Source organism: Eumetopias jubatus, unplaced genomic scaffold (genome assembly GCF_037043125.1).
Source record: "Eumetopias jubatus isolate StellerSeaLion01/CBP00866 unplaced genomic scaffold, mEumJub1_p1.0 scaffold_9, whole genome shotgun sequence".
NCBI lineage: Eukaryota > Metazoa > Chordata > Mammalia > Carnivora > Otariidae > Eumetopias > Eumetopias jubatus.
Genome location: NW_028274815.1, coordinates 111,725,225 through 111,750,266, shown reverse-complemented (window position 1 = coordinate 111,750,266; position 25,042 = coordinate 111,725,225). Strand labels below are relative to the sequence as shown.

Sequence of the window (25,042 nt, the reverse complement as noted above, 5' to 3'; positions counted from 1 at the left end):
TATTATTTTTAGTCAGAAAAGCAAACTATTTTTAAAGATTTTTATTTATTTGGGGTACCTGGGTGACTCAGTCGGTTAAGTGTCTGCCTTTGGCTCAGTTCATGATCCCAGGGTCCTGAGTTCGAGCCTTGCATTGGGCTCCCTGCTCTGCAGAGAGCCTTCTTCTCCCTCTCCCTCTGCCCTGCTGTTCCCCCTGCTTGTGCATGCTCTCTCTCGCAAATAAAAGAATAAAATCTTTAAAAAAAATTTTTTTTATTTATTTGAGAGAGAGAGAAAAAGCACAAGCCGGCGGGAAGGGCAGAGGGAGAGGGAGATGCTTCTCTCCCTCTCCTCTCCCACGGAGCAGGGAGCCTGATGTGGGACTCGATCCCAGGACCCTAGGATCATGACCTGAGCCAAAGGCAGACACTTAACCGACTGAGCCACCCAGGTGTCCTGGAAAAGCAAACTATTTTTAAAGCATGTGTTTATTCCATAGGCACAGATTTATTTTGTGAAGCAACATTGGGGTTGTCCCAGTCTTTGGTTCCTGCCTGATCGTGTAGAATCAGACAAGGTCAGAACTCATAAGACCTAGTCTGCAATCTTATTAGGCATCACGGCCCAGAGAAGGTAGGTGACTGGCCGAGGGTCACACAGCCAGTTTGGCCCCGAGATAACAGAGCCCCGTCTCCTTGCTGTCATCCCAGAGTACATTGCTCTCCTCTAAGCTTGACTATGAATTGTCGTCTGGGGTTGTTTGGGGCTGGATGGCCGGGGGGTGGGGGGGTGCTTTTTAAATGCCCCATTTTCTGGGAGCCCAAGTCCAGGCAAACCCAAGATGAAAGATAAAGGGCCCTGGATGAGACAGTGATTAGTGGGGAGGAGCCTGACCCGCACAGGCAGAAAAGCAGCTTCAGTAGGGCCTGGGTCCGCTGCTGCAGGGCAGGAGGGAAGGAAGAGCCTGGCCCGGGGCCAGGAGGCTGTAATTAAAGGCAATGCAGGCCTGCAAACAGCCCATTAAAGATGTTTGCCCTGCATCAAACTCAACCCTTCTGCCACTTTCCACATCAAACACTTGGGGATTTTATACACTTTCCTGCATGCTCAGGTGATCACAGGGAGCCATGGTGCACAGCGCTGGCTGACCTTGCCCCTTCTTGCCCGCCCCCCCACCCCCCGTCTTCCAGAGTCCCCCCACACACACACTCCCCCTTTCCTCCCTGACCCAGCCCCACCCAGCCTCTGTGGGCCCCAAGTCATCTGCTCAAGGCACTTACCAACAGAGAGAATCTTCCCTCCCAGCTCCCAGGAAGATAAAATTCCTTCTATTTCATTCAATGAGATAAGACTTCACAAGCTTTGAGGTTTGGAATCTTGGAGCCTTGGGATCTTAACCTTTGAGCTAAGATGATGCTTCATGCTTTAGGCCAGTCCTTTTAGGTCACAGCTGGAGAAGCCAGGGTTCTGAGATGAAGAGGTCTTGCTCAAGGTCATCAGCACGGGTGGCTGCCAGATCTCTAAGCTTCAGGCTGGAGCCAGCTCACAAAGTCAGGTGAATTAGCCTTGGCTTTGAACCCAAGAACCACTCCCCTCTTTCTTACTGACCTCCTCCCAAAAGCCTAGGTTGATGTCACTCCCGGACAGGGAGACCCTGCAAGAAGCCCAAGGAATTGGGCTGTCTGGGCCTAGACAGAAACGGGGCCTCAGTTTCTCCCCCAGTTTCTCCTTCCAATTTCCAGGCTAAATTTCACTCAGGCAGAGCGGCAGGGCAGCATGCCAACTCCATTGTCCCACCCCAAAGCTCAGAAGTCCCAAACTGGAAAGTTCACAGACTTTGAAGAGGTGGACAAGCTCAGGAATGGTCCAACCCGCACAGGATGCGCGACTGCCAGAGCCGAGGGACAGGTGAGTCAGGGTCCCTGGGCATCCATCCAGACCCTGTCCATGAGTTATCTCAGTCACCCCCAGGGTCGCCCTGTAAGGAGAGGCCCCTGTCTTCATTTTACTGCTCCTGTGACCAGGAGATGAGCTGGCCTTCAACCCCAGGCCTACGTGGGTCTGAAGTTTCTCCCTCTGAAACTCAGGGCTCCTTCCTGGAAGTCGAGCCTGCCGGTGGGGCCTGTGGGAGGCAGAGGGTGTGGCATGGTTGGGGGGAGCACTGCGGGCCTTACCCCTGTAGATGCCTCTGGGAGCCCGGCACAGAAGAGAGCACCTTGGCCCAGGAGGCTCCTGCCCTCACCCAGGATAGGAGAAGCCAGCCCCAGACCAGTTGCAGTGAGCCCCGGGGTCCCAGCCCCAGCTCTGCAGCTTATTACCACGTACCTTGAGGGCACCCTCTCCGAGCCTCCGTTTTCTCATCGGAGGGCTGCTGGGAGGGTGAGAACAGGAGACCACGAGCCCAGTTCCTGTCGGCTTTCCTCTCCCTCTCCTCTGTTCTTTCCAGGCTTGTGACCTTTCTGGGCCTCAGTTTCTCCCACAGACCAGCTCCCAAATCTGTGTGCAGAAAGCCTCTTGGCTGAAGCCACTCCCACGCTGGACACCCTTGAGGTGCAAACCAGGAAAATTAGTGGGTGATCAGGTGTCACTGCCAGGGTAAGAAAGGCCACGCCCCCTCTAGGATTCTGACTGTCCTGCCCAGCAGCGCCCCGAGATCCGCCGTGTGAACTCGGGGCTGGCTGGCTGCTCCTACACGCCGTCCACACGGTCTGCACACTGCGCCCCGAGCAAGCAAGAGCAGGCTGCCCCGGCATGGCAGGTGAGTGGGCAGGGCCTGGGGGCCTCGGGGCACAGGGCCTCCAAGGGGAGCTTCAGGAAACTGCACAATCCATGCACTGTTTCCTCATGCTCCCGAAAACATGGAGGCCCAGAGATAGAAAGAGCCATCGCCAGACGGCCGGGCAAGGCCGTGACAGAGCCCTTCCTGGCCTGAAGCCAGGCCTTCCCCGCCCACCTGGCAAGCAGGGGAAGCGGGGGGCGGGGGGGGGGGCGCGGGCAGAGAGAGGCCCCATGGGCTGTGTCCTCTTCAAATTCCCACCCCAAAGACTCGAGGGCAAGAGCAGCTCTGTCTGAGGTAAAAAGAGCTACGTGACCTTGAGCAGGAGAATTTGCCTTTCGTGCCTCCATTTTCCCATCTGTAAAATGGGAATTATTACAAATCTTCTCACAGGCCCGCTGTGAGGAACTGATGAGACCGAGTGTGCCAAACACCCCACAATATTTCATGTGGGGCCTCATAGGCAGCAGACTCAGAAAATGCACCACCCTCTGTGGGCCCAATATAGTGAGGGGCAAACTCACTTCCACCCCAGGAACTCATCCGCTAGCTCACAATTACATATTTTTTGCCTCCCCTGGCTTGGTGCTGGGGTCCACGGGGTGAGCAAGTCAGCCCACACAAGGGTCCTAGGTCTTTAAAGGAATTTCCTAATTCTATGCCTCCTATCTTCTATTGTCCAGGATCATGTGACAATCATATGAGTCAACTCTTGTTTATTTTTTGACTTTCAAAGTCAGGTAGTTTAATTTCCTTGTCATATTTGAACTTCTTCTCACCCCACCCTGGCAGTTGCTAATATTTATGGGCATCCTGGGCCCTGGCTTTTGGGCTGGGTCTGCTCCCTGAGGGCCTTGCCCCTGCAGCTCACTCCCAGATTGTTGTTTCAAGAGCCGGGGCTGCTTCTGCCCTGTTAGCCCTGGGTTCCAGGGGACTGGCTCTGCTTCCTTTGGGATCTACATTTCGGGGCACACCTAGAGGTCCTTCTTCCCTAATTATCTGATACACTATCAGACTTAAAGTTGACAAAGTTTAATGGCTGAGAAAAGACCCTTCTGGGAGCAGAGTCAGGGACAGGGGTTTCCAGTGTCAGATCTGTTACTAACTTGCTGGGTGGCCATTCCTCTCTCTGAAACTCAGTTTCTCCTCCTGTAAAATAATGGGGAGACCCATCACACCTAGCAAGTAGAAGGGACAGATAGGTCGAATTCAGTTCCTTGGTCATCTGGGTCTTCCTGGCTTCTTGGGGACTTACTCCTCTGAGCAGTAAGCACCTGCCCACCATGGAATCAGTGCGTGAATGACCAAGACATCGGATTCTGAGAGCAAAGTGCGTGGCCTGCGTGCTGATTCTCCTCTCCCCACTGTCCATGGCAGACATCACGAGTTGAGCCCCGAACTCCCTCCCTCCTCCCCCCCGCCCCTCCATGGGACCAGGATGTGGCCCGGGGATTCTCCTCAACATAGTTCTTCAAGTAGTCCTACCAGTCGATCGGTGCCAGCAAATGAAGAAACCCTTTTGCCATTATTGGATTATAATAAGCTTTCAGCTTGGAAATTCTAAGAATCGAAGGACGTACTCTGGGCAGAGGTTGGTTCTGGCCAGGACGTTCTCACTATTGCCTAGTGGTGAGAGAGGCCAGCAGCTTCCAACAGGACCAGAAAGGAAAGGGAGATTGGACAGTGGCCCCAGGCAATGCCCCAATTAATCATTTAGCTGTGGAGGTCAGGTGCTCATGATGCACACTAAGGATAGGGTCATAATGGGGCCATTAAAAACCAATTATGCGGAGTCCAGAGTCTGGGAGAGATTGCTGGTGTCAGCAGAGCCTCCTGGGCTCAGCCCCACTGGGTGCCAGCCCTGGGGCTAGGACAGAGATCTGGGGAGGAGAGCATCACCAGCTGACTGGTGTCACCCCAGGGCTGGAGGAGAAAGAGCTGGGGGGTGAGCTAAGGCTAGGGGTGGGTTGGCGGTGAAGAGTGGGGGCAGGGGGCAGGAGGCAAACTTTTCCTCCAAGTAGGACCCATTCTTAGGCTCACGTCTGGGGCCAGCAGGTGAGCAAGGGAGCTGGAGAAAAGATGCGCTTGGCCAGGAGGGGAGTGGCAGGAGGGGCAGATGGTGAAGGACCTTGAATGGCAGCATCCCAGCTGTGGGTCTGATGGCTGTGGAGCAGGGGAAATGACACGCTGACCTCGTGCGGTAAGGAGAGTCCCTTCTCCTCGCAGAAGCTGGGTTTCTCCATAGTAACGGAATGGACTGAACAGCGTGAGCTGGAAAACGCTGAGAGGCTGTTGGAGCTGTGCGGTAATTTCAGCAAGAGGTGAAGAGGGGAGAGTACAAAGAAAACCAGTGCGTGTGGGAATAGGGAAGGGGCGGACCGAAGCGGTGGGGGACACGTGGGGAGAGGAGGAGCCCCCCGCCCCCCGCACGGACCCAGCGAACCGTGGACCCGGCACCAGGCTAAGTACCACATGCAGAGGAAGACCGCTCACCCTGGTTGACACTCGTTGCCTGAGAGTGTTTATTAAATGGCTCCTCTCATTCTCTGGATTTCCAGGCTTAGGAGACGCATTTTCTCCTCGCCCTACTTACGGTCCTTACCTCGTCTTCCCGAAAATCTATGAGCAAAGTATTATTATGATTGCCACTTTCCAGGGAAGGCAATCTGAACCTCAGAGAGGTCCATTCACTTATCCAGGGCTACACAGCCAGTAAGCGGAAGATTCAGAACACTGGACAGGCAGTGAGCAGCTCTTGGGCAAGGGCGGACGAAAATCGGATTCATAGCAGCACACGTACCGAGCACCTCATAGGTGCCAGGCACTGCTCTAAGTACTCTACGTGACTTGTTCCACTTCAGGGTTACAACCTGAGGGGGCGGCTCCTATCACAATGCCCATTTTCACCAGCAGACTGGGGTTCAGAGAGGCTCGGTCACTTGCCTCAGATCACCCAGCCGGTGATGGGTGAAGCCTGCATTTGAATTAAAGTGTGTGCCTCTGAAATCGCCATGGAAGGGAAGGCTAAGAGAGGAAGGTGGGTGGGAGAAGGAAAGGACAGCAGCTGGGGGGGGGGGGCCACGAGGCTTCGCGGTGGCGGGACAGGCGGAGAGAATGCTCTTACGGCACCCCTCTTCCCTCGTGTCTGGTGGGCACAGCCTCAGGTTTGGCGTCTGTCTGTGGGCCTTGAGCTCAGGGCTGGAGCTCGCCCCGCATATCCCCAGGGCAGGGGCCAGGAGCTGACAGCACGTCCTCCAGTCAGTGCTCAGGGCCTCAGGTGCAATGTCGATCAGAGAGGCCCTCCCCCATCCCTTCCCTGGGGCCCACCCGGGGCCGGTGTGACAAGCCTCCATCAGTGCAGGCTTGGGGGTGGGGGGGCATATTGTGGGCAGGGGCTGAGAGGAACCCCGGGGGTGTCCGAAGCACTTGATTCAGCAAACCACCAACAACCCAAACCGGAAAAGCTCTTCTGGACTCATTTCACAGATAAGGAAACTGAGGCCCAGAGAGAGGAAACGACTTGACCCTTATCCCATGGGGAGCCAGCGGCAGGTGCCCCCATCTAGGCCCAGGACTGCAGAAGGAAGGAAGACAGGAAGGAAGGGCCGGTTTGGGAATGCGGTGGCGTGACAGAGGGGATTATGGGTGGGTGGGGGGCACAGGGTGTGGGCAGCTGACAGGGCACCAGTGTTGATCCCCAAGGGTGTGCCGGGAAGCTGGGGAGCTCCCCTTTTCACACCCTTGTCCCAGCTGAGGGACAGGGAGGGACATCCATTCATCCAACCAACATTCACTGAACCTCTAACTGGGCCCTGGGCCCTGAGCGGGGCTCAGACAACCCAGACAGAATGAGACCCGGGCCTTGCCTTCACGGCGCTCACAGCAGAGGAGAGAGACATGTAAGCAAACAATTATGTCTGGGCTTCCTCGATGACTGATTAGAGACAGCCTTAGTCTCGGCAGAATTGGAGCTGAGCACAGGGAGGAGGCGACGTCGGGTTTATTTTGATAGGGGTTCTGGAAGCCATCCTGCATGCACATCTATCTCCTGGCCTTGGGCTGCCCCATACGAAGACCCCCCCTCCACTCTGTGCCCAGTGGTCCCCATGAGGGCTGAGGAGGACACCAGTTAGGGCCCAGTTGGGCTGTAATCACCAGAAAAGTGGCTTTCTCCCTGTGGGATCCTGCCCCCCACCCCCAGCGCTCACAATCAGCCCGCAAATGCCCGGTCACGAGGGTGTGATGCTCACGAATACAGATGGCGCGGGGACCAGAGCAGTGACTCTGGGGTCAGGGCAGGTATGGCGTGGGGAGGGTGGCAGCTCAGGATTTCTCAGTAACAGCTCTGCAAAGCCGGCAAGGGCCAAAAGGAACAGCTGTGTTCTGTGAGGGTAAGGGAAAGGCCGGGCAGGGACAAATGCGGGGTGTGGGGGGGTGGGGTTTGCAAGAAAAAAGTCTTTGGTTAGCGGAAGGAAGAACTTTTTTAACATCGGGACGGTGGATGAGCCGCCTCTCAGAGGTATGCAGGCTGGAATTATGACCCTGTGGTCACCAAGAATTCGGAGGAGGGACTTTGACTCCAGCAGGAAGTTGTGAGAGAGATGGTCTCTGAGATTTGGGGATAATGATAATAATGGCAGTTGTGACTCATTCCATCCCCCCTGCCCCACCACGGTGCGGCTCCAGATGCCCAGAGGGCGGTGGGAGCTAGTTTGGGCTGTGACAGGGTACGGCGAAGCCAAGATGGGACACTTGGGACTTGAACCCATGACCCGGAGCCCAAGGACCCTTTTTACCTCCTCACCAGCCCCCTCGCAAGAATCCCTGGGGCGAGCCAGCCCTGAGAAAATTACCACCCAATACCTTATCCCCTGCTCCTCGCTCATCCCCTACAAAACAAAAGGAAACGAAACACAAAAAAACAATTGCATCCTGTTCTGGCCTGTCCCCACACAGGGTGTGGCTGGATTGGTGTCCTCAGGCAGGAAGTCCCTTTCTTTCCATCTATGGGTCTCAGTTTTTGTCAGTAAAATACAGCCCTGGACTTGGAACGGCCCTTACAGCTCTCCTGCTATCAGACAATCCCATACGTACAAGGTAACTGGGGTCCCTGCCTGTGCAGACAAAACAGAGGCCACCTGAGCTCAGACTCCTGGGACCTGAGAGGAAGGTTCCTGACCGAGAACTACCGGGGCTGAACGGGTGGTGGGTTCCATTCTACTCTCAGGCGGGAGAATTAGCGCGCGAGGTGGGGGCAGGGGGCAGGGTCCCTGGCTCTGCTGTTCCGGCTACCGCCAGACGGGGTCGCTGTTGGAACCAGTCCTTGCTCACCCACCGCCCCGCTGCCGAGCTTGGGACTCAGTGTCCGCTGTGTTAAGTTCCCGTTCACCTGTTCAATCATTATCCCCAAATCACGATGCCCCGCGAGGGCTTCCGGCCGAGTTCGAGCTAGCTAGAACCAGCCTTTTCCAGGAATCTCAGGCCTGGGTATCGAGACTGGAGCACCAGCCTGGCTCCTCGTAAGTGGACACTAGGTGAAAGACTTTTGCAGTCTAGCCAAGAAAGATGTTCATAGCCTCCAAGTGGAGGTCTCCAGAACCAGGCTGAGGAGCTGAGACTCTTCCTTGGGGAAGGAGAAGCACCCCAAGAAGTCGTGGAAGTCGGGGGCAGAGTGCCTACATCTGCACCGTTCACAACTGCCTGTCACTGGTCCACAGTCGTTAGATGCTGGTGAAGGGTAATCCTGGGACCAGGCCCATTCCAGCTATGGTGGAAAGATGGGAAGAATTACTTACAGGGCCTGCCTCAGGGCTCCCAGGCTGCACAGAGGACTTGGACTTGGCCTTGGCCATGGGAGGAGGCAGAGGGTTAAGCAGGAAAAGGGACAGAAGCCTGTGGTGTGGTATCAGAGTGCAGGTCCCACCTTCCCCCCAGGAAAGAACATGACATTTGCGGAGTGCCTACCATATGCAAAATGCCGCACCACTGGATTTCCTGCAGGGGCAGTCTTTTTGGCTGAATCCTTCCCAGAACCCTGTGGGGTAGGTGCTATCATGGCCTCCACTTTTTAGATCAGGACACTGAGACTCAGAAAGGTGAGGTGATGTGCCCAAGGGCGCACGAGAGCTGACCCAACGAGGGTCAGGCTCCAAATCCTGCGTTTTCTCCAGCCCGCACCCCAAAGACGCAAGACAATTCCTGGTCTGGGTCCTTGCTCACCAGAGAGGCAGGAGAGCATGGAATCCTGGCACCACCCATGTAGCTGTGTGACCTTTTGTAGAGTGACTTTACCTCGCTGTGCCTGAGTTTTCTCATCGGTAGAATGAGGGGTAATAGTAGTACTTACCTCAAGGTTGTTGTCATGATTAACTGAATTTATAAATGTAAATCACAGAGGATGATGTCTAGCTCATGGTGAGTATTAAATATATATGTATTGGCTATTCATCTTATTACTCTCATTATCATACTTGGGGCAGGGTGGCGTTCACATCCCCTGGGAGAGTCTTCCCAGGCCTCTAAGTTAGGATTTGCATATTGGAAAGAAGTTGATTATTATTGTTGAAGAAGAGTCCTAAGGATTTATCCAGATACCAGAGTTGCATGTTGAAAAGTTTAGCAGGTATGAACCGACAACCCAAACTTGGATGTGAAAGGTGTGTCACGGGGCGCCTGGATGGCTTAGTCAGTTAAGCGTCCAACTCTTGATTTTGGCTCGGGTCGTGATCTTGGGGTCATGTGATCCAGCCCCGCATGGGGCTCAGCGCTGGGCATGGAACCTGCTTAAGATTCTCTCTCCCTCTCCCTCTGCCCCACCCCCCTCTAAAAAAAGAAAGAAAGGAACGGAGGGAAGGAGGAAGGAGGAAGGATGGAAGGAAGATCACATTTACTGATACTATTTAAATGAAATCTAACTTTGGGTCCCGATCCCACCGGGCCTGTGGAAAATTCCATTCCAGTTATTCCTGGGGCCCCTGCATGTTTCGCTTATCTACTGCTGTATAACAAACCGCCCCAACACATAGAGGCTTAAAAAACAGCAATCATTCTCTCACTCACAAACCCGCAGTCTGGGCAGAGCTCAGTGGGGGCAGCTGGGTTCTGCTTCGTTTAGGATCAGTGGAGGCAGCATGACCAGAGGCTGGAGGATTTGCTTGCAAGATGGCTCGGTCCCATGGCTGCCACGTCGGTGCTGGCTGTCAGCTGGGCGTTCGGGGGGCTGGGGCCCGGGGGTCAGGCTAAGAGTAATGGTTCGGTATTCGCTAATTCAGTGTTCACAGCAACTTTGAGGAACGTAAGTACTGTGAATAACCAGAACCAACTGCATATGATAAAAAGTAGCTGCATGAGCGAATGACTGGCAGGTTGAAGCAAGTGGGAGGACAAGGCAGACGTGGATGAGACACGTGTCAAGGGCTTGGCCTCACCTCCCTGTCCTCTCCCTGCCCAGGGATCAGTGTCACCAAGGTGGACTGGCTGAGCCGGAAGAACGGTGCTGCCCACCACACCCAGGAGTACCCCGGCCCCGAGCTGGTGGTTCGCAGGGGCCAGGCGTTCACCTTGGTGCTGGAGCTCAACAAACCCCTAGAGGAGCAGGAGACCATCATCTTCACCATGGAGACAGGTAACTGTCTCGCCAGCGCCCCCTGCTGGTCTACATCCAGAAAGCTCTGTCTTGTGACAAGTGACCTGAGACCCTTCGGTCATCAGCACAGACTGGAGGGAAGCAAGTCCCAGTCCCTGCAGGTGGGCTGAGCTCTGACCCCTGGAGGCTTTTGATGACAGCCTGCTGCATGCGGATGGCTAGCAGGATGGATGATGCCGCCCTGGAATTCTCTGCCTACTAAGGAATCTAGGGCTCTGGAAAACCACGGGAATTCTTCAGGGACTTTTGGAGCCCAAGCTTTTCTTTCCTAGACAGACAAATGACAGACTTTGATTTCAGGAATCCTGTTACTGTCTTCTAGATCCAGGAGGTGGGTGGGGAATCGGGAACAGGCGGGGTGGCCCCCAAGAGTGTCCCGGCGGTTCAGGGAGTGAAGTTGGCATCCCAGGCTTGTAGCTTTTCTGCTTCTCTAGAGCTGGGTCTCCTGATTCCCTCTCCTCTCTGCCAGGACCCCAGGCTTCTGAGGACCACCACACCAAAGCTGTGTTCCAGATATCGGAGCCGGAAGTGGGCAAGACCTGGACAGCCGTGGAGGAGGCTCAGACGGAGAACAGCATGACCGTCAGCATCACCAGCCCTCCCAACGCTGTCATCGGCCGCTACCTGATGAGAACCAGGGTCTCCTCTCGCCGAAAACAAAATGACCGGAAGCTCGGCGAATTTGTTCTCCTTTTCAACCCGTGGTGCCCAGGTAGAGGCTGACAAGTCCGAGGCAGAGGATTTCCCAGAAGCTGTCCTAGAGGCGGGCCTGCCCTTAGCAGGGGATCTGGGAGGCAAGCTAAGCGACAGGGAGGTGAATGGCATGCCAAGAGCTTGGCGAGAGCTGGGCCTAGGCAGAAGGGGGCTCTGGGCAGAGGGACCCGGTAGCAGGGGCTACAGAGGATCCTGTGCCAGAGGGGCAGGAATCAGTGGTTTCTGGTGTACAGGGCCAGTCTGCAGGGATGGGACCTTGTGGGAGGAAAGGCCCAGGCTCTTGCTATCCGCAGCCTTGGTTTAGTCCCCACTCTGCTAAGTTGCCTCCCTCTGTGACTCTTGGTTTCCCCATCTGTGAAATGGGACTTATAACAGTGCCTACCTCTTGCGATTACAGAGGGAATTCATAGTGCTGATGCTTGTAATGTACAAAGTACATCATAAGGAGTACTGGAGTCAGTATTCTGATTAATATTTAAGAAATGTGAGGCTGCTGTCGGCACCAAGCAGGGTTACCCAAAGGATCAGGATTCCTAAAGTCCCTCAGTCTTGGGCTGGGTTGGGGTGGGTTTCTGCCTGGGGAATGGAGTCCCCCAGGTGGAATGGGGCTTGGCCAGAAGGCGGCCTAGGAGCCCGCAAACCCCTCTGCCCCCCACCCCCCGCTCCGTCCCAAGCCTCCAGGCCCCATCTCGCTGCTCTCCCTGATGTAGCCCCTGCCCCAGGCCTGCAAGGCCAGAGCCCCAGCCCACACTGGGCCCGACAACTGCTTTTCAGAGGACGACGTGTTTCTGGACTCAGAGGAGGAGAGACAGGAGTATGTGCTGAATGACAGCGGGATCATCTTCCGAGGCGTGGAGAAGCACATCCGAGCCCAGGGCTGGAACTACGGGCAGGTCTCCAGGGGGCACAGGCCAAACGGGGGATGCAGGGTGGGGTGTGCAGAAAGTCAGCCCAGGAGCCATTCTGTCTGCTCACTTCCTCCCAGCAGGGACAGGCTGGGCTGACTCCTAGAGCAAATCCATTCATTCACTCACCTGCTGTTAGCTGTGCCAAGGCCTGTGCTGGGTCCTTGGGAAGGGGAGGTGCTTTGGATACAGTGCACTGTAGAAGAAAAAATAGCCTCGATCAGGGGTTCTCAGTCTTGGGCATGCCCCAGAATCCCACGGTGGGCTCTTTAAAACACAGAGATGGCTTACCCCCCACCCACCCCAAAGTTGCTGATTCGGTAGATCTGGGGTGGGGCCTGAGAATGTGCATTTCTAACGAGGTCCCAGGTGGTGCTGCTGCTGCTGGGCAGGGACCACACTTAAGAGCCACTGACCAGATAAACAGTTACAATAAAAGGTGTGATGGCGGAGGGGAGGGGGGCAGTAGAGTGGTAGAGATGGGGCCAGAGTCAGAAGAGGATGAAAGAAAACTCCACCTCGGGGACTGCGGAGGCTTCGTGGCCTTGGGGCCGGGTGTCCCAAGCCGGGCACGGCGTGGCCAGGTGGGGAGGCCAGAGCCCACCGCAGCGTGGCGGCGGGAGGCAGGGAACAGAGGAGGCTCTGCTAGAGGAGTCTGGTCGGCCTGGGCTTCAGGTTGGCAGGGCAAGTTAAGGACCCTGACTTAAGTCAGGCTGAGGAGCCAGAGGTTACTCTGGGGCTCAGGGGCTGGGTAGGGACCAGGGACTGGAGAGTCTGGGGTCCACTTAGTGGGTAACCACTCCTCAGCACCCGCCTCTTCTTGCCATGTGGTGCCCCAGACCTTCCAAAGACCCGTCAGAGACCAGAAATCATAATTTGTATGCAAAGATCCTCCAGTTTTAAATGCTGTCAATTCGTTCAAAGGTCTTTGAAAAAGTCATTTAAATAAAAGGGGTGTGCCGGCAGGAGAGATGTGGCTCCAGGGTCACCCATTTACCACAAACTTTACTGTGGGGAGTGGAGAGTCCAGGGGGTGGTCACTGAACAGGGACGGACATGATTAAGGTGCAGCTTCTGGCTCCCAGTGACTCTTTGAGGGAGGGTTCCTGAGACTTGGTGATGCTTTGCAGTGTCCCCAGGGTGGCGGTAGGCGAATTCCCCTGCACGACACAAGGGACCCACCGGGTATGCATTGTGGGAGGCTCTGGAATGTGGGTGAGGCTCTGGCCTCTAAGCACAGCCTCTCCGGGGACAGTTTGAGGAGGATATCTTGAACATCTGCCTCTCCATCCTGGACCGAAGTCCTCTTCACCAAAACGACCCTGCCACTGATGTGTCCCGCCGCCACGACCCCATCTACGTCAGCAGGGCCATCAGCGCCATGGTGAGGAGCCCGGCCATCCCTGCATACACATGTCTTCCTGGGTCCCTGAGCCAACCCCGGGGTCACACCCTGTGATTTTCCCACGTTGCATCTTGTTCTAATTCTCTATCGCTGCCCCACATCATAGCCAAAATTCAAGTGGCACAAAACAACCACTTATTGTGCTTAGAGTTTTATAGATCAGGGACTTGGGCAGAGCACCGTGAGGACACCTGTCTCTGCTCCAGGATGCTTCAGCCGGGGTTGTCTGAATGGTGACCAAGGGCGGGACTGCTTTCATGAGACCATGTATCTGGGGCCTGGGTTCTAACAGGCAGGGGTTCTTTGGTTCTCTTCCATGCTATGTCTGCTGGGGCTGGGATGTCAAGCTGGCTTGCTCACTGTCGTGTGTGGCCCCTGGGCCAGGCTGGTTAGAACAGTCGTGGCCCTCTCTCCATGCAGCCTTTCCATGTGGCTAGCTTGGGCTCCCTCACAGCATGGCGATCTCCGGGTAATCAGACAGAGCAGCTGGCTTCTGGCCAAACAGTGGTTCCAAAACAGAAGAAGCAGAAGCTTCGCGTCACAGAAAGCCTGGGCCTGGAAATGGCACCGCATCCCTTCTGCCATAGTCATCGGTCAGAGCAGTCCCAGGCCAGCCCAGATTCAGGGAGGGGGGTACTTAGGCCCAGCTTTCCATGGGAGGAGCACCACCTTTATTCTGTTACACACAACAATTCCCCCTCCTCCTCACAAGAGAGCCAGAAGGCCTACTGCAAGCAGGTGCTAAGACCAGTGAGTGGGTATCTGTGATTCCAAAAACATATGAAGCTGATTTTCTCAGAGTAGAATTTTCTCATTCTCAGAATGAAGAATACGCTTCATTCCTCGAGACCTCAGACAAGTGTGGGAGCCCAGAGACTCAAAAGCAATGACCAGTTCCAGACAGTGGAGTGACACAGCCCTGTGGGATAGCGGTACAGGCTCCAAGTCAGAATCCTGAACTTGGGGGTCACCCGCACTTTTGCTAACTTGCTGTGTGACTTTGACAGGTCCCTTAAACCCTCTGAATCTGTTTAAAAAAAAAAAGGAAAATAACAAAACCTACTTTAGAGTGGGTTACTGTAGTGTGCACAGAGCCCTTAGAATACTGCCTGCACACAGTAAGCATCTAATGAATGTTAGCTGCCTCTATAATTATACTACCAATAGTCCCCAAAACAGATCATTTAAAAGAGGAAATGCTGTAAAATCATAGGTAATTTTCAACGATAGAGTATCCCAATGGAAGGTCATTGAAAATGATAAATGGTACCAAAAGTAGGTATTTTAAGACAGCAGATGCCCCCAGTTTTTGGATAATTTAAAAAGAAGGGGTGGCTTCCAATGAGTAGGTGGTCCAAAGTGTGAGATGATGTTGCAATGGCAAGGTCCCGGGGAGGGAAGCCCTGCCCATTGGTGGACCGGTGCCTCCTCTGCCCAGGTGAACAGCAACAATGACCGGGGCGTGGTTCAAGGCCAGTGGCAGGGCAAGTACAGCGGCGGCACCAGCCCCCTGCACTGGAGCGGCAGTGTGGCCATTCTGCACAAGTGGTTCAAGGGCAGGTTCAAGCCAGTCAAATACGGCCAATGCTGGGTCTTCGCTGGAGTCATGTGCACAGGTACCCAGGGAAAGACGGTCCCCCACCCCCCCACCCCAAGCCAGCTCCCTCATTTGCCTTCATTTGCATACACTTGCACAGACCCCACCCCAAGTCTACCTTTTTTGGCAATGGGGAAGTGGAAGTCTGGTTAATGATGAGAGAAACCAGATAGTTCATTTACATGACTTTTGATCTTTTATTTTGCAGAAGGAGGCCCAGATCCTCCTGTCTTGAGCTCTTTGAGTGTCCCTGAGCAAGTCCTGTGGCCCCTAGGCCTCCGGTGCCCCAGGAAAATGAATGGGCGATTACGTGGCTATTATATGACTTCCAAGGTCTCACCAGCCTCAGAGCCTGGCTATTCATACGGGGGTGGCATAGTGTCTTCAGAAGTCTCCGGAGAGTTGTACAGGGAAGGCGGTGCTTCTGAGAGTGAAGCAGGCAAAGCAGACAGAGACAGGGAGGGGGTGTGGCAGATGTGGGTCCCTGCCACCTGATGGGGGGTCCCTGCCACTTCCTGGGGGGTCCCTGCCACCTCCTGGGGGGCCGCACCAGCCTCCTGCTCTTCAGTCCTTAGGTGCCTGGGGATCGCCACCCGGGTGGTGTCCAACTTTAACTCAGCCCATGACACGGACAGGAACCTGAGTGTGGACAAATACGTGGACTCCTTCGGGCGGACGCTGGAGGACCTGACAGAAGACAGCATGTGGTGGGTCTTAGTCCCCTGGGTCGCCAGCCCAGCCCCAGGGCTCCCTGAGCCCATCTGCAGGAGGGGTGGCCCTGGGACACATGACCCAGAGGCCAAGGGTGGGGGGACTCAAGATTTGACTGCCTTGAACCCCAGTTCCCCCTCTGTGGAACTCTGAGCCTTCCCTGAGATTCCCTCTGCGTCATTACCCCTGTGTCCTGCCCGTTTCTCCGTCATGCACCCTAAATGTGTCCCGGGGGGGGAGACAACCTCCTCAGTCCCGACAAGACTCTTCCCACAAAGCTTTAAACAGTTCATTTTAATTTAACTTTTTATTTTACTTTTTTAAAGATTTTATTTATTTATTTGAGAGCGAGAGAGAGAGCGAGCACACAAGCGGGGGGGGGGGGAGAGGGAGAAGCAGATTCCTCACTGAGCAGGGAGCCCTACTCGATCTCAAAACCCCGGGATCCCGACCTGAGCTGAAGGCAGACGCTTAACTGACTTAGCCACCCAGGCGCCCTCATTTAATTTTTTAAAATAGGAAATACATGCATGTGCATTAATATTCAAAAGGTACCAAATGGGCGACAGGGATAAGTCTCCCTCCCGCCTGTTTCCAGCCTCGCGTCCTCCTCACAGGAGGCAACACCGCGACAAGCTTCTTACACCTCTTCACAGGGAGGCTCTGCAGATACAAGGACGTACATACTCACAGTCCCTCGCTCCCAAACTTTTTACCCCTTAGTATCCGCAGCATGATGTAATCCTGCTCATCTTGTTCTACTTTTCAGAATTTTAAAATAAGGTTTTAGAAATAATAATAACGCCACGCTCAGTGAGCACCTAGTCTATGCCAGGCCCAGTGCTAAGTGCTGTGCATATATGGACCCATGAATTCCTCCAGACAGTCTTGTGAGCAAGCTAGCATTATTAGCCCTATTTTGTCAATGAGGAAAGCCAGGCACAGAGAGGTTAGGTAACTTCTCTAAGGCTACACAGCAAAGTGAGTGGAAGAGCTTGGGTATGAACCTGGTCTGCCTTTCAGTTGTATAGAAAACCATAGTCAAAACCAGGAAAAACCAGGTCTATAGCCTCATTCTTTCTCTCTGCCTCTCTGCTCCCCTTTCCTCCTGCTTTTGGGTCTCCACATTTCCTCTCCCTGCAGGAGCACCAAAAAAAAAAAAAAAAAAAAAAGTCTTCTCTTTTGATGCTGGGGCCCCTGTCACCACAGAGGTTATCAGATTACACCCAAGTCCTTATCTGGATACTCTCCCACACAAAGACCACTACCTCCTTGAGAAGAGTCCTGAGATAAAGATGCCAAGTCCGGCAAACCAGGGTTTATCTCTCCTGCTTCCTTACTGGGTGAACCTTGTGCAAATGATGTCACTTTGCTAGTCTCATGTTCTCATCTCTAACCCAGGAAACATAAAGTCTGAACTCCTTACCAAGACCTACAGAGCCCTGCATGATCTGACTCCTACCTACCCCGCCCCCCCCATGCTGGCCAAAGCCCAGCAGATACGTACTTTCTGTTCCTTGAAGACACAAAGATTTTTCTTATCTCAGAGTCTTTGCACATGCTGTTCCTTCTGCCTGGAACACTGTTGCCATCGCTCTTCCAATGGCTAATCCTTTCTTACTTAAGCCTCATTTTAAATGTCATTTTCTTAGAGTTGGTCTCCAGCCGTTACTCACCACTCAGGTCTCTTGCTTTCTTCACAGCATTTGTTACTTGCATTTGTTTTATTTATCCGCTTACTTATTTTTACCTATCTCCTCACCCCTCTCCTCCTTTCTTAGAATGTAAGCTTCATGAGGGTAAGATCTTGGGTCTTATTTGCGATTGTATTTCTGGTACCTTGAACAACAGTTTCTTGATATATATATATCAATATGTGTATATACACAGACACATATTACACACCTATATACATATATTTAACTATCAGATTGTGTGTGGAACTGTTCACCAGTATGGTTCAATGAATGGTTCCTAAGATTCAGCCCCAGTACTGCAGTTTGGGGCCGGGGCCTGGCTCACAGCAGGAACTGGCCATCCTCTGGGCCTCCGTGCTCACCGAAGGCCCCCCCCGCCCCCTCCTCTCTCTGTGGCAGGAATTTCCATGTCTGGAATGAGAGTTGGTTTGCCCGCCAGGACCTGGGCCCCTCCTACAATGGCTGGCAGGTTCTGGATGCCACCCCCCAGGAGGAGAGCGAAGGTATGGGCTCAGCCGGGCGGGGTCGCAGACCCCCGCTTCCCCTCACCCATGCTGCTCACGCCCGTCCCTCCTGCCCAGGCGTGTTCCGGTGTGGCCCGGCCTCCGTCACCGCCATCCGTGAGGGCGACGTGCACCTGGCCCACGATGGCCCCTTTGTGTTCGCGGAGGTCAACGCAGACTACATCACCTGGCTGTGGCACAAGGATGAGAGCTGGGAGCGGGTATACTCGGACACAAAGAAGATCGGGAGGTGCATCAGCACCAAGGCCGTGGGCAGCGACTCCCGCATGGACATCACCGGCCTCTACAAGTATCCAGAAGGTAAGGGCAATATGGTGGCCTCTGTCAGTCTCCCAAGACAATCTGTCTGCTCTACAGAGGCACCACAGGCCAACCGGGGCCAGGCCTTTCCCCGTGGGCTATAATGGCAAGGGAAGCAGCCATTACCCAGCTCTAGACCGTCACCGCCGTGTAGACAGTTGGAAGGGAGCATGATTAACAAAATGGAATTTGGAGCCAGACTGCCTGGGGTCAAATCTTGAGTCCCTTATGAGCTGCTTTACTTCTCTGTGCCTTGGGTTCCTTATCTATAAAATGGGGTGATGGTAGCACCGACCTCCCAGGGGAGGAAATACAACGGCTAGAACTGTTGTGCGTGGCACATAGCCTGTCTGCATGAGTGTCGGCTCTCCTTATCGGATGAGCCTTCAGACCCAGTTGTCAGAGAAGCTGCCAACCTGTATTTTTGTGCAAAATTTTCCGATCTGGAGTTGGCGACTAATTTAAAATGTATTTAAATAGTCCCAGAACCAAACACAGTGCATATGGCTGAGGTGTGCATCTGGTTCCTGGGCTGTCAGTCTGAGACCCCCCCATGGCCGTGGCAAATCGAAGGGGTGAAGGAGGGATGGTTTTGCCTGGAGAGGAGGGGAACTGAGCAGAGAGGCCCTGGGACAGGTGGAGGAGGAAAGGGGTGCCTGCCTCACCGTGCGTGATGCCCGCAGGGTCCTGGAAGGAGAGGCAGGTGTACCGCAAGGCCGTGAGGAAGCTGTTCAGTTTGGAAGCCTCCGGGAGGAGGACCCGGGTCCACAGGGTGGGCGGCCGTGGTCTTTGGCGCGAGGACCTCCTGGAGCCCGCCACCAGGCCCAACATCACCGGCAAGTTCAAGATGCTGGAACCGCCCATACTGGGCCACGACCTGAGCCTGGCTCTGTGCTTGACCAACCTCACCTCCCGGCCCCAGAGGGTCCGAGTCAACCTGAGCGGTGCCACCATCCTGTACACCCGCAGGTCGGTGGCCGAGATCCTGCACAAGTCCCACTCGGTGCGGCTGGGGCCAGAAGAAGGTAGGAAGGCCCCCGCTTGGGGGGACCTCGCCAGCCCAACCCCTTAATGGGTGGGGGGGTGGCGCGGAGCACACCTTCCCAGAATCCTGCACTCATTTCCAGGAAAGACAGGGATGTTGCTGAGCATGTGTTCAGTGCCTTGCCTCTTGTCCCCAGTTGACAGGTGAGAAAACTGAGCTCAGAGGGGCTAACTATTGAGACTAGTAATAGAAGTCCACAATCATCTAGTGGCAAACTCATATGGAGGTGAGGTGATCTCAATCCCTCTGAATATTTACACCTGGAACAAATACCTGCCGGGAACATTTCACAATCTATGGAGTATGCCTCGTCACCTTCCTAAAATCCAGCAAATTCTGGAGCCCAGCTGTCTGCAGGTGTCCCGTGTGAGGGGCATGGACCAGTAAGCAATGGTTACTAAGTGCTTACGTGTGCCAGGCCCTGTCCTGAGAATTCTGTACACATCAGCTGCTGTCCCCACAACATTCTCTGTCCCCAGCCCTCCTTTCCTCCCCTCCGGTTTCTGTCTGTCTCTCTCCCTCTCCCCCCTCACATAACATTCTGCACTCTAAGGATTCACTTAAAGAAATTGTTCTTCTGGGCCCAGTTTCAGAAGCTTGTGTGTTTTGACCCAGGGAAAACATGTGAAGGAGATATCACACACCTTTTCATCTTTTTGCTTTTTATCTTTCACGAAATCCAAATCTCAAAATAACACTTCATAAGGAAATATTAACTAACATGCACTTTCTCCTGGCTTTTTTTCATATTAAAAGTAATATGTCTTCATTAAAGATTTTGAGGGCACAGAGAAAGACCACCTGTGATCCTGCCACCCCTCCACAAATTGTTAACATGTTTTCCTTCCATATATTTAACACCTGTTGCTTTTTGCCAAACAGGTCTGATTACACCGTGGGCACTCAGTGTTTATTAGTGCCTCTCTCTGTTCACATTACATTGTTATTTACATATTTTTATAAGGTCTCTGTCCACATCATTTTAATAGACGTGTAATCTTTAAATAAATATACAGATAGTTCTTTTTATATGTGGTGGGAGTCAATTTGCTAATATTTTATTGAGGAACCTTGGAATTTGCATGTCTAACAAGTTCCCAGATAATGCTGACACCCCTGGTTCCAGGACCACGCTTTGAGAACCACTGATCTCCCGCCACGCAAGGAGTAAATGATATAACACATGTAAAGTATTTGGTGTCATGCCTACCACCTAAGGAACATAATTTATTATAGGGATTGACAGGATTATTGAGATTATAAATTGGAGATAATAATACTGGCTCATGGAATTGTTGGGAGGATTGAATGAGTTCATCAACGAATGTGCTTCCAAGTGCCCAGCAGTAAAAGTTAGTAAAAATTAGCTTTTATAATTATTAATTATTGCTGTTATTGTGTTAAGGATTCTCCCAGTCATGACCTACTAGACTAAGGAAACCCATGAAGCAAGGTTGAGTTTTGACAGATGGATCGGCATTTGGGCATTCAAGAAGCACCTGCTATATGCAAAGCTCTGGGAGACCATAAAGTGAACCAAGTTCAAATCCTTTAAGGACCTTTTCCACAGGTTGTAACCTGACGCCCTCAGGGGCAGGAAGGAAAGAGACACACGGGAAGCGCAGTAGGGGGTGGTAGGGCCTGGAGCAAATCAGAAAGAACATACTGCACCTAAAAGAAAAAAACATACATGGTCCAAAAACACCCAGATACGAGTGGGAGTCCGCCGGGGCCCGTGGCGACCCATGCTCAAGAGAAGGAAATGCACAGGCAGGGTGTCTGCGGCTGCTGAGAAACGCAGATGGCCAGGAGCACGGGAGCTCAGAAGGCAGAGGGCGCGAGATCACTGAGTGGGGTATCCGTGAAGGCTTTCCACCTGGGGGGCGCGCTGACTAGGATAGGCCTTAATGGGGAGGGAGGATTTGGAGAAGCGGCGAAGAAGTTGGCCTCCTCACCGGATTGGAAGCTTGAGGCAGACCTTTGACCCCCCTCTTCTCTACACCTAGCACATAGTAGGTGCTCAACAAACAGTGAGTGGATTCCTGATAATGGACTGAGAGACTTGCATCTGGAATGATTAGGGAAAGTTCAAACACACCTCCGGGAGTTCTTGGAGAAACAATCTGGTGTCGTTGGTAGCCAACTGCCTGCATTTGAATCCCACCTCATCTTGGCTCCTTGATTTACTTGCTGTGTGACACTGGACAAGAAACTAACCTCTCTGAGCCTTAGGTTTCTTCATCTGTGAACTGACAATAATAATGCCTATCTCAGGTTTGTGGCAAGGACCAGAGAGAGTATAATTAGGAATGGAGCCTTCCCTCCCACCTCTTGGGTTCTGTTGAAAGAGAATGTTGGACCCCTAACTCCTGCCTCTGCTTTCCCTTCCAGAGAAAAAGATCCCAATCACAATATCTTACTCTCAATATAAGGAAGGTCTGACGGAGGACAAGAAGATCCTGCTGGCTGCCATGTGCTTTGTCACCAAAGGAGAGAAGCTCCTGGTGGAGAAAGACATCACTCTGGAGGACTTCATCACCGTCATGGTGAGTCCCCTCTGCATCCACCTCTGTGCTCCTGGCAGGCCCCCTTCACAGCTGGGGGAGGGCATCAGAAGCTGGGGGGTTTGTGCCTTTGGCTCCGGCTTCAGCTCTCAAGGGCCAGAGACACGTGGCATGGATGGATATAATGATGGAGCTCAGTAAGGGGGTAGGTGGATGCAAGGGGTGGCCATGATTCATGCCCAGGCCAGGCTCCAGCCGGCGTCCTAGCTGGGACCTGTGGGTTTCCTGGGGGAGTGTGGAGGAAGACGATGACTTACGGGGATCACCCCTCCAGGTGCTGGGCCCCGCCGTGGTGGGGGTGGCGGTTGTGGTGAAAGTGACGGTGGTCAACCCCCTTCTGGAGAAAGTGGAGGACTGTGTGCTGATGGTGGAGGGCAGTGGCCTTCTCCAGGGACAGCTCAGCATCGAGTAAGTGTCAGCCTGGGAGTGGGAGCACTACTTTCCTTATATGATGGGCCACAGAGAAGCGGCCAATGGAGGGGGCTACGGGAGAGACTCTGGACCCCCAGGAACCAGCTCACAGCCTAGACACACCAGCCTTCATTTATTTTTTCCTTCTTTCATTCATTTGGTCCTGAGCTCAGTCATATGACTCACCCACTCACCCACCCACTCGTTCACATGACCCTGAATCAGAATGACCTGTTCTCTGAGCCATGTGGCAACCATTGGGAACGCCAAGATGACCAGATGGGGTTCTGCCTGAAGAAGTGTTCTCACAGACGGGTGGTCCTTCAAATGAGCACAGTGTGATTTGTGCAGAGAGACGGATCCCCAGGGCCCAGGGAATCAGAGGCAGCCCTTAATTGGGGATGGGGTGGAACCAGGGAAAAGTTACAGTGGAGCTGGCCTTGAATGATGAATCGAGACGCTTTTGAGGCATCAAGAAGGATAGAGGGCTTCCCAGTCAGAGGTCTCAGTGGCTGGGGTCGTCAGAGAAGGCCTCCTGGAAGAAGAGGGACTTGATCTGGTCCTTGGGTGCGATTGGAATGGGAACGGCATCCTAGGTGGGAGGAACAGTGCAGACAAAAGCCCAGAGAGAGGAAGTGTACGGGATGTTCAGGGCACAGGGAGGTGACAAGCCTGGCATTAAGCTGGAAGCATATTGACAAGGCTTGAATGTCAGTCTCAAGGTGTGACCTTGATCCCAAGGGCTCTGGAGATGGCAGGCCAGACTCGGGAGGAGAGGGGGCTGATGGTCTGCCTTTCTCCCATCCCCTTTCCCCAGTGTACCCAGCCTGGAGCCCCAGGAGAGGGCCTCGGTCCAGTTCAACATCACCCCATCCAAGAGTGGCCCGAGGCAGCTGCAGGTGGACCTCGTCAGCCCCCACTTCCCGGACATCAAGGGCTTTGTGATCATCCACGTGGCCACAGCCAAGTGACCGGCTGCCACAAGGGGCTCAGAGGCGGGGAGACAGCCCCCGTTCCCTTCCTGTCCACCTCTTTGTCTCTCCCGCATGGGAGCCAGGGGGCCCGGGTTCCAGTTCTGCTTCAGTTTCTGCCCCACTTGGTGAATTTGGGTGAGTCCCTTCCTCTCCTGGGCCTCAGTTTCCCCATCTGTAAAATGAAGTGTGAGACTTAAACTTTTGGACAACGATGTAGGGAGGCAGATGTAGGGAGCCTCTTCCACCTTCATTGACCACCCTCACAGCTGGGAAGCTAACAGACCAAGCCTCACAGTAACCGAGGCCCCCCGCCCCGGCTCTGCCACCACCTGCCTGGTCCGCTCACCGTCACCCTGGCCAACCCCTGGGCTCTCCTTGCTTCTCTCTCAGCACCTCCATGCTCTGGCCACCTCCAGACCCAAGAACGTCCTCCCGGCGCTGAAAAGGACCCCAAAAGTGTTTGAGCTGGCTCCTAAACATCCCTCAACATTCCCATTTTACACAGAGAGGAGAGCCTTGCCCATGGCCATTGGGTGAGCTAGAGGCAGAACTGGGGCCCGTGTGCATGCCACTTACATCATCTAAGCTTTACCCCAAAGTCATGTGCTGAAAACCATTAGATTTGAAGCAATGGGAGATCTTCCCTCCATGAAGACCCGGGCCCAACATCCGAGGGGCCCCTGCTGCCTGGAAGAAGCTGAAGATGGAAGCGCCTGATTGCATCCGAGGATGAAGCCCCAAATCTGATCTCGGCATGGTCATCAGGGGTCTCCTACCACCAGCCCAGGAGTTACTGACTTTTTGAGAATGAGAACAGCGTTAACTTTGCAAAACACCCCCCAGCAGCTACACACAATCAAGTTCTCAGCCTCAAAACAGGACAGAGGCCTCTGGGACAAGGGCTGGAGTGGAGACCACCAGGACCTGAGGATAACCGCACAGCTCAGAATGTTCTAGATAGCCAAAAGAATGACAACTAATCATAGAATTTAAGTCATCTGCACAACAACAAAACAGCCTCATCTGCAGCGAGACACCTCCTGCCCGCGAACTTAAGTGGGAACAATTTACGTAGAAAGTCTTTGCTAAAAGGAGGTCAGGGAAACACACGGGCAGTGTGTGATGGTTGGTTCCTGTGACCCAGGCCTCCAGGAAGGCATTTGCCCGATGATTCTACGCAGCATGACAGCTTGGAGAATCCAGATGTGTGGAGGACCCCCTTTCCAAACCTTGGTTTGGGATGCTGATCCCGTCCATCTAAGAGGGGCACAGCTGGAGATCCAGAGCGGGCAGCCACTTCCTCGAGGCTGAGCGGGAGGGAGGGGTACTGGGGGGCTGACTCCAACAGAGGGGATCTCCCACGCTTAGTAAAAGGGATGCGCCTTTCTTTTTTTTTTTTTTTTTTTAAGATTTTATTTATTTATTTATTTGACAGCGAGAGACACAACGAGAGAGGGAACACAAGCAGGGGGAGTGGGAGAGGGAGAAGCAGGCCTCCCGCCGAGCACAGAGCCCGATGCGGGGCTCGATCCCAGGACCCTGGGATCATGACCTGAGCCAAAGGCAGACACTTAACGACTGAGCCACCCAGGCGCCCCAAAGGGATGCTCCTTTTAGCAAGGAGACCTTCTTGGCCCCTTCCAGTTGCCCCAGACACCGCATCCTTCCGGCAAATACCAATTGCCCGCCTTCCTCAGGCTTGGCTGTACCGGGCTGCCCCTACCAGGAGGCAGACTCTGAGACAGAGTTTAGGGTGCAGGACCCTAGTAAGGAATTCCTTAGTAAGGAATGACCT

The 25,042-nt window shown here is 53.8% G+C and overlaps 1 protein-coding gene across 1 annotated transcript; it reads left to right on the top strand.

Annotated features, from left to right (window-relative positions):
- Window positions 1-1,859: 1,859 nt before the first annotated feature.
- Window positions 1,860-23,244, top strand: TGM6 (transglutaminase 6). The gene is made up of 14 exons (XM_088026638.1): window positions 1,860-1,887; window positions 2,624-2,737; window positions 10,206-10,379; window positions 10,870-11,112; window positions 11,889-12,007; window positions 13,275-13,403; window positions 14,863-15,040; window positions 15,590-15,728; window positions 17,829-17,932; window positions 18,011-18,253; window positions 18,937-19,278; window positions 21,690-21,844; window positions 22,137-22,270; window positions 23,091-23,244. The coding sequence occupies exons 1-14, from the start codon at window positions 1,860-1,862 to the stop codon at window positions 23,242-23,244; spliced, it is 2,256 nt and encodes a 751-aa protein (XP_087882764.1).
- The last annotated feature ends 1,798 nt before the right edge of the window (window positions 23,245-25,042 follow it).